This window comes from Arachis stenosperma, chromosome 4, assembly GCF_014773155.1.
Source record: "Arachis stenosperma cultivar V10309 chromosome 4, arast.V10309.gnm1.PFL2, whole genome shotgun sequence".
Classification (NCBI taxonomy): domain Eukaryota; kingdom Viridiplantae; phylum Streptophyta; class Magnoliopsida; order Fabales; family Fabaceae; genus Arachis; species Arachis stenosperma.
Genome location: NC_080380.1, coordinates 19,856,333 through 19,864,869, shown reverse-complemented (window position 1 = coordinate 19,864,869; position 8,537 = coordinate 19,856,333). Strand labels below are relative to the sequence as shown.

Genomic DNA, 8,537 nt, shown 5'->3' with positions numbered 1-8,537 from the left:
CGTGTGAATGGGGGGTGGTACCTACAAAGACACTCCGATGCTTAAGTCAGCAAGGGTGTAAGCAGGTCTAAAGAGTATTGGACTTAGTGATACCTGAGGGGTGTCAGTGTATTTATAGTGGTGAGCCAATAACCACCGTTGGAGTAGTGCCGTATCTTTAGGATTGTAACCGTCCCATTATCTTAGGGAGGTTAAGATACGGCTTTATGAAGTGGTTAGAGAGATTTTAGGGGCGGTTACTCATTTGAATGAGCATTTATTTGCCAGCTAATCTCACAACCGACTTCTTTGTACCAAGTCGGGGTTGACACCGACCTCTTGAGTGGAGGTGGGTGCTTTGCTAGGTTTAATCTATTGGATCAGGCCTTTCGATTGGACCTGGGCTCTTAGCATTGGGCCAGGGTATGAACACCATTATTATTAATTTAAAAATAAAAGTTAGAAAAATATAAAATTAATAGAAAAAATAATACTAGAGATATTTTTGTCTTTTTTTTATTGATTATATTTTCAATAAAATTTATAATTGTTTTAATAAAAGTCTCCCACTAAAAAAAACCGTTAATTTGAACACATACGTGCAACTATGAAGATAAACGTTCTTCAGAAATGAGAAAAGATGTCAAGAATATAATGATAGAAATTTTAAAATTTTTAATGTATTGAAAATATAAAAATTTATCTTTTCAAAAGCTCAATCAAATATTTCCTTTATTAGTGTTATTAAAATGTGCTTCTAAAAACCATGTTGGTAACATCATTTTTATTTTTTTCATAATAATTACTTTTTCTAGTGTTTTACTTTAAGAATTTGTTTCGATGAATTTGTAAAAAAAAAAAAAAAAAACTTTTTTTAAGTTATTTTTAGAAAAATCTTATAAAAAAAATAAAAATAATTTTATATTTAAATATCTCATATAAAAAAATTATTTATCAATTATATTTAGATATAATAATATAAATATTTTTTGTTTATTTATTATGTAAAAAATATTTTTTTTGAAAAAAAATCTTTTTAAAAAAATGTAAATCATAGCTTTTCAAAAAAAAATATTTTTATATTTTTCTTTTTTTTACTACTAAAAAATTATTAAACATGCTAAAAAAATTCTTTGAAATATATCTTTTTTTATCAACTTAATGACACCCAAACAAGTATTAAAAATGTGAATGCAATTATTGAATTGTAATAAGCATCATAATATCTTAACACAAGAAGTTGATTGCAGCAACTAACTATATAGAAGGGTTGCCATTATGATATATATATGTTTCTACAAACTAATATCACATTTCATTTGAGTATTCAATAATCCTACATAATTGAACAGAAACTATAATAACTGAACATGCATTGGTCTATTCAATCTTATAACCGTGACTTTCCTTGCTCCACTGAGTCACTCTGAAAATAAATAAATAAATAAATAAATGAGAATGAACAATTTACTAATACCCTCTCCAAAAAATCAAAGATCATTGTTAAAGTACTATATAATTTGCCAAAAATTAAAGCTTCCAAGGGTTGTTAAAACCTATTGTGTTTTAGGTTCTTTTTGTTGTTTGTCACAGATTCACATACAAGGTTTCGGTTTAAGCAATTAAAACTTTAAAACAAATGGAAAAGATCCCTTTTTATATCAAAGAAATATGACATAGAAGTGAATCTTTCTATATGGATTTAGCCTTCAAGGATTTAGAGCCTCTAAAGTAAGCATTCATGAAGAGTGAGAAAATAAAGGGTTAACCTCCTTTGGATCATTAAGTAGGATCCATGAAAATGGAGATTAACCTACTATTTTCTCAGTGTCACTTTAGAAGATCCAAACCCTTTTCGGAACACCTATCAAACATCGGGTCAGAATTCCAAACTACCAGAACAAGAAGATGGAAAAGTTGTTGGTTCAACAAATATATTGAACTTCAAAGGAAAAGTACTAAATAGATAGCACAATTGGTTAATCTTTTTAAGGTTCCAATACTTGCACAATGAGATTAAATTAAGGCATATTAGATATTTCATATTACCATAGATCTTAAGGATTTGGGCAACTTCAATAGTATAAGGCATTAAAGCAGTGACCAAATGAACATAAGCATGATTTATGTTAGGATACTATAATGTTGTCTAAAATATAAACTATGTAGTTGACTCAACCAGGTGGAACAGGAACATGAACACCAGTCGCAAAATGATAATATGGTTGGGTAAGCAATCCTAGAAAGCATCCGAAGTACATAGATTAAACGAAAACAGATGAGTATAGAATTCTCACCAGAGGGATCCCCTTGGCAGCTCTTGCAGCCAAGTAGGGACAAGGCTTGAAGAATTCTCCATACAATTTTGACCACTCCTCCAATCTTGTGTATATATATTTGGATCCAAGAGAGTCAGCCCAAAACATGATACCACCCTGATTAAATTAACAGATCCACTATTCAGTACAAAAACGAAAAGCGCAAAATTGATTACTAAACATGCACTGTAAAAATGGAACAAATGGTTCTTATTCATTATTTGGTGGAAGTGTATCAAAACAATTACTCAAACAAACCTGTAAGGTGGAAAACCCATGCCCATCACAGACGAAATATCAAGATCTGATGCTTTGACTGCGATACCTTCGTCAAGGACCCGGCAAGCCTCATTCACCACAGGAAAGAAGGTCATCTCTATGATGTCTTTTTCAGGTAATTTTGCGAGCTTCACAGGACCAGATGCAAAAAATCAGTGTCCAATATATACTTTACAATGAACATGAACTAAAATTTCGGTTCAAACCAGTATAAATCATTTAGGAAGGATGAAAATACCTTGGGATCAACAGTGACACCAGTAATGCTCCTAGATTTCTCAACATAATTTTTCAATTCCGGATCAGGTCTAGCCTTGCGCCTATCATCATACAAATAAAATCCTTTGCCAGTAGTTTCACCTGTTAGAAGAACATGCTAACCATTAAACAAAGATTTACAGTTGACTAAATGTATTCCAAGAAATATTGTTACAAAATTTCAATCGTTACAAGGAGATAATATCAGCACATGAGATGATCTCTTCTATACCTGCTCTCTTATCCTCTATCATAAGTGGAAGAAGCATCGATTTATAAGTTCTCTCAGGAAAATTCTCAATAAATTGCATGGCAGTTGCAACCCCCACTCCAAAACCAACGAGGTCAACCAATCTGCATTAGTAAATGTCTGACGAATCAGACCCTTCAAATCATCATAGATATCACGAATTTATCCTAATGTTAATACCTGAAAGGCCCCATCGGCATTCCGAATTTGGTTATTGCCTTGTCAATTTGGTAAACATCTACACCATGATCAACAAGCAAGAAAGCTGCTTGAGTGTATGGGAAGAACATCCTATTAACAGCAAATCCAGTACAGTTTCCGACCACCACTGGAGTTTTTTTTATCTTCCTTCCAACATCTAGCAAATCAACTATTATTTGGGCAGATGTATGCTCGGTACGTACAATTTCCAGAAGAGGCATAATATGTGCTGGGCTGCAGACTCACATAATTTTTTATGTCAGAAATATACTACAGAAAAAGAAAAAAGAAAAAAATATTCAGTGTTTTAAAGATTGATAATACCTGAAGAAATGGGCCCCAACAATCCGGTCTTGAGACTTGGTCCTGTTTCCGATCAGGTTTAAGTCAATTGTGGAAGTGTTGCTTGCAAGTATGCAATGAGGTGGACAAAACTTTTCAAGGTCAGCAAAGATCTGTTGCTTTAAGTCAACCTTCTCAATAACAGCCTGTCCAAACATCAAGTGGCAATAGTTTAAAGATTGTGCAGGTTACGGATAAAGCGCAATCATGACAGTCAATGAGAAAACATATATTGAGATGCCTCAAATTACCTCAATCACCAGATCCACATCTTTGAAGTTTTCATAGTCAAGGGTACCTTTGAGAAGAGACAAGGTTTTTTCAAATTTTGCCCGAGTCATTTTCCCTTTCTTGACACGGCTTTGTAAATTTGCTGCATCAAGAAAAATGTTGAATGAGAACACAACTGAGTTTGCAAAATCAAAGCTTAATATTAAGCAGAAACAAAAAATTACAACCTTCTCACCTTTAACCCTATTAAGACCAGCATCCAAGAACTTCTGATTTACTTCTTTCAAGAGAACAGGATAGCCACTAAGAATTAAGGCTGTTGCTATTCCGGAGCCCATCAGTCCTCCACCAAGAATTGCAACCCTTTTTACTGCTCTTGGTTTTAACCCGCGATCGGTAACCCCGGGTACCTGTTCATGCCAGAAGTATTGGTAATTCATCTCTCACACACACACACACACACACAACATACTAGGTCACTTTACGGAGAACATGTAAATTGAGGTTCCAACCTTCTTAATTGACCATATAATACTAGGTCACTTTACTGAGAACATATAAAAATTCAACTGATCAAATTCAATATGTATGTGTGTATATATGTATGGCGGATTCTAGTATGCTTATGACTATGGTGGCTACAGTGACTATGCAAGTGTTGTTAAAATTAAAGTCACTTCTGTTTTTACATTTTGGTAACATTTTTAAAAGAAACACTTTTTAAAAGAAACACTTTTTGAAACACCATAGCCACCATAGCATAGGCATACTAGAATGACCCTATACATACACATTATAGTCAGAGATCGGGATTCACAACAATTTCAATCTCTTAATTGTAAACCACAAATTAAACAAGGAGCAACCTGTAAATATCAGAAAATAAATATTGATCAATGAACATCAAGCTTAAGAAAGAAAAGAATTAAATGAATTCCCAAAAAGCAGCCCAAGTTACAGAGTAACAATCACTTGAATGTATATGTGAAACTGCAGCCGTGCCTTTTCTTGTGTGGCTTAGTTACTGTTGTATATGTCCTTCCTTTGGAACAGCCACAGGTAAAAATGAAAATAAAAAAATAAAAGGGTAAAAAGTATAAAAAAGAGAAACCAAATAGAATTCAATAGAACATTCACAACTGAACTTCAGTTCAGTGAAAGTGGGTTTAGATTGTATTGTTAAACTGTATATATGAACATTTTCCTTTTCCCCATATAAACCCTATATAGCCTTGGGATCCCTACCCGAGTCAAAGGGAAAGGGGTAAATTTAGACATAAAACTTCTAAATACCTTAGATGTTCCTCGTTGAGAGAAAAATACGTGAACCAAGCTCTTGCAAGTATCTGAAGTAACCAGCCCTTCAAAGACTTCAGCTTCCTGCCAAGATATGACAGTTTCATACACGTTTCTGCAACAATAATAGGAATGAGGAAAAGCAATAACGGAGACAGTTGACAACCTTATAGAGTCCTGCACGAGGACCAGAAACTATTCCTGTCTCGATCGCATCAATGCAAACCAAAGGGTGAGTCAGATTAGGTGCCCGCTTTCGTGCCTGATCTCTTGCAAACTTCAATATCTCTCTTGCTTCCCCAAGGGGTTCTATTTTGTCAGTCCTGTAAAGACTACAAAGCCATGGTCGTCGGCGTTCCAAGATATCCAGAGCCCATTGCCGTGCAGTGTTCACCAACTGATCAGGTGATACTACAGCATCTACAAGCCCCAAACTACAAGCTTCCTCCCCCTTAACTGCCTTTGAGGTCTTCATTCAAGAAAACAAAATGTGGAAAATAATTAATCGACAACCACGGAAAAGTAGGTAGAAATTACATCTCTCTAGGAACAAGAATAATGCAATCCATTCAGGATGTAGAAATGAACCAAAAGACTGTTGACCATTGGAATTTAAATGTAGCACAGTGAACATGGTCTCTCTGTGAACGCTAACCTTGAGTTTGGACATACAAATTTCAGTTCAGTTCTTCACCGAAGGAATGGCAAGGTTCAAACAAGAAAAGGAAGCAATAAAATATAGCATACCAGCATCATCTCAAGGGCCTTTGCCAGGCCAACAAGACGAGGTAGTCGTTGCGTCCCTACAAAGATTGATTAATTCCAGATTAATCATTATAATGCTACTGAAAATTTTGCACCTCATGGCAATTTCTTTATTAGGGTTATTGCTAGAACTCTCAAGACTATGCATTGTTATTCATGGCCTAACCTTTTCTTCAATTTTTGTTGACCACTAAAGACTTAATCAACATAGTAGTCTTTAAACTGATATCTTTTGCAAGAAAGTTCGATAACATAGATTAATTACTCATGAAGCATGCTAGTTAGCAGCCGTTTGTAATACATACATGTCAAACAAAAAGATTCAATAAAGCATATAATAGACAAAAACATTCATTTTGGTTAATAACATGAGCAATGTTCAACTGATAATGAAAGTATCAGTACCTCCAAACCCGGGAATTAACCCCAGCTGAAGTTCGGGCAAACCTAGTTGAGCAGTTGGGGTTGATAACCGAGTCGTGCATGCCTGTAAGAAGAAAAATGGGCAATTCATTTCTATGGGGTAAAAAAAGAAAACAATGGCATTTTCTTATCATAAACCATAGGAAAAACATACCATTGCAAGCTCTAACCCCCCACCCAGGGCAAGACCATCGATGGCAGCAACTGTAGGTTTCTTTGCCGCTGAGAGGTGAAGTGAATAGATTGAAAGTAATTTAAATAAGAAACTGATTAGCCAAAGAAAAAAGGAATTAAAATGAAATTAAGTTTTAGTTACCTTCCACAGTGTCAGTGATGATTTCAACTGATAGCAAACTCGGGTTTGAAATCTCTATGTACGGAGATAAACAAAAACATAATTACTAAAATAGAAATAACCACACAAGCACACACACACAAACACACATATATTTCCCAATCAATTACCTTTTCCCGCTTGAATTCTACTAAAACCAGCAATATCAAAACCACCAGAAAATTTGCCCTTTGCACCTGATACAACAACAAAGATTTAACTATAGGCCATAGTTTAGGTCATTTTGGAAAGGATAAACTATCTCTTGTTGAAGATAAAGACTTCCCAGAATGCTAGCTGCTTGATGTTTATATAGTTTAACATTAATCTAAATATTACAATCATACAAATGACTATAGTTTAGACATGGGGTGGAAAGTTTAACATGTATTAGGTTATTGATGTTTATATAAATAAGATTTTGCTAAGCAATAAAAAGGATCAGAAATACTATAAACTTATAAAGGATTAATTAGATAAGACCTTGAAGCTTTGTTGATTGCTATTTAAAATGTATTTCCTCTCCTTATACAAGTTATTCAACTTTGTTGATATCTTCAACCAAACCCAAATATTGACTAATTAATCTAGCTAGCCCCAACCCTAATCATTGAAGTTGTTGCGCCTAGGTACCTTCTACACCTAGAAAATAAGCTCTAATAAATAACCTACCTGTTACTGCTTTCTAGTTTCTACATCAAATCCTACAAAGCACAAACCTATATCATTAAATTACTTAAACAGAACAAATTGCAGTATTGTCAAGTCTCTACTATTTGACCAATCACCATGCTTAGAAAGAAGCTCAATTCAGAAAATCTTGCAATACCTGTAACAACAATTGCCTTGACATCATCTCTGTGTAAAGCCTGATCAAAATTCTCCTTTAAACTGCTCAACACATCAAAGGAGAGAGAATTAACAGGGGGATTGATGATGGTGATGATGCCAACCCCATCAGCTCCAACTTCCAAGGTTGTGTGACCCATTCTCACAAACACTCTTAAGAATCTAAGAAAGCAAAACGCTGGTGGTGATATATATTGGTTTATTATATTTATACTGTATCTTGGTTTGGTTCTAATATGTATTTTTTTTTTTCTTCAGTAATGTATGTTATGACTTGGTTTGGAAAGTGAAAGCAGTAACTGCCGCTAAGAAAGAGTACGTTTGATTAGCAGGCTGTTTGCGAGTAAAAAATACACTAACTTTACTTATAATGTGAGTTGGATTCGATGATTTTTTTTTAAAAAATTCAATCTAATTTTAAGAGATTTGGATTAGATTAGAATGTAGCTTTATAAATTAAAAGAAATTAAATATACATAATAAATTTTAATATTAAATTTTAAATAACTAATAATAAAATAATAAATTTTAATAATATTTTAAAAAATTAATAATAATGTAACAATAAAATTAAAAGTATAAATTAATTAAAATAAATAAATAAAAATTATTTTGAACATAAAATATTTATTAAATAATAATAAAATATGAATAATATAAAAATATATAATAAATTAAATATATTATAAATATAATAATATTATAGCATATTGTGTGATTTATATTGAATGGAATCGGTTTTAAAAAATAGATCTGAAATTCAATCCAATCTATACAATTTGTAAAATATAGAATCCAATCAAATTAATTCCGATCTAATCTATAAAATTTGTAAAATATAGAATCTAATCAAATTTAAATTAATGTGATTTTAATTAATTTTTAGTTTGGATTAGATTAGATGAGAGTTTAATTTAAATCAGTTTGAATTTAATCACCTCTAATTTAAAGTAAGTTTTATTTTTGTGTTTGACTACTTTTACTTTTTCTAAAAATAAACGTGATTTTATAA

The 8,537-nt window shown here is 32.8% G+C and overlaps 1 protein-coding gene across 1 annotated transcript; it reads right to left on the bottom strand.

Moving 5' to 3' along the window:
• Positions 1-1,202: 1,202 nt before the first annotated feature.
• Positions 1,203-7,737, bottom strand: LOC130976148 (glyoxysomal fatty acid beta-oxidation multifunctional protein MFP-a-like). The gene is made up of 17 exons (XM_057900916.1): positions 7,506-7,737; positions 6,808-6,873; positions 6,659-6,712; positions 6,497-6,564; positions 6,325-6,406; positions 5,902-5,957; positions 5,321-5,623; positions 5,152-5,238; positions 4,094-4,268; positions 3,879-4,000; positions 3,610-3,773; positions 3,265-3,519; positions 3,067-3,188; positions 2,815-2,936; positions 2,556-2,704; positions 2,277-2,415; positions 1,203-1,405 (listed from the first exon to the last, which is right to left on the bottom strand). The coding sequence occupies exons 1-17, from the start codon at positions 7,663-7,665 to the stop codon at positions 1,370-1,372; spliced, it is 2,160 nt and encodes a 719-aa protein (XP_057756899.1). The 5' UTR covers positions 7,666-7,737; the 3' UTR covers positions 1,203-1,369.
• Between the last annotated feature and the right edge of the window lie 800 nt (positions 7,738-8,537).

What these genes read in the sequence shown, in the direction of transcription:
- LOC130976148 (XM_057900916.1), bottom strand. Translation starts at nt 7,665, where the DNA reads ATGGGTCACACAACCTTGGAAGTTGGAGCTGATGGGGTTGGCATCATC. An exon ending in CTCGTGCAGGACTCTATAAG is followed by an intron (nt 5,239 to 5,320) that starts GTTGTCAACTGT and finishes ATATCTTGGCAG; the next exon opens with GAAGCTGAAGTCTTTGAAGG. An exon ending in ATGTGGATCTGGTGATTGAG is followed by an intron (nt 3,774 to 3,878) that starts GTAATTTGAGGC and finishes ATGTTTGGACAG; the next exon opens with GCTGTTATTGAGAAGGTTGA.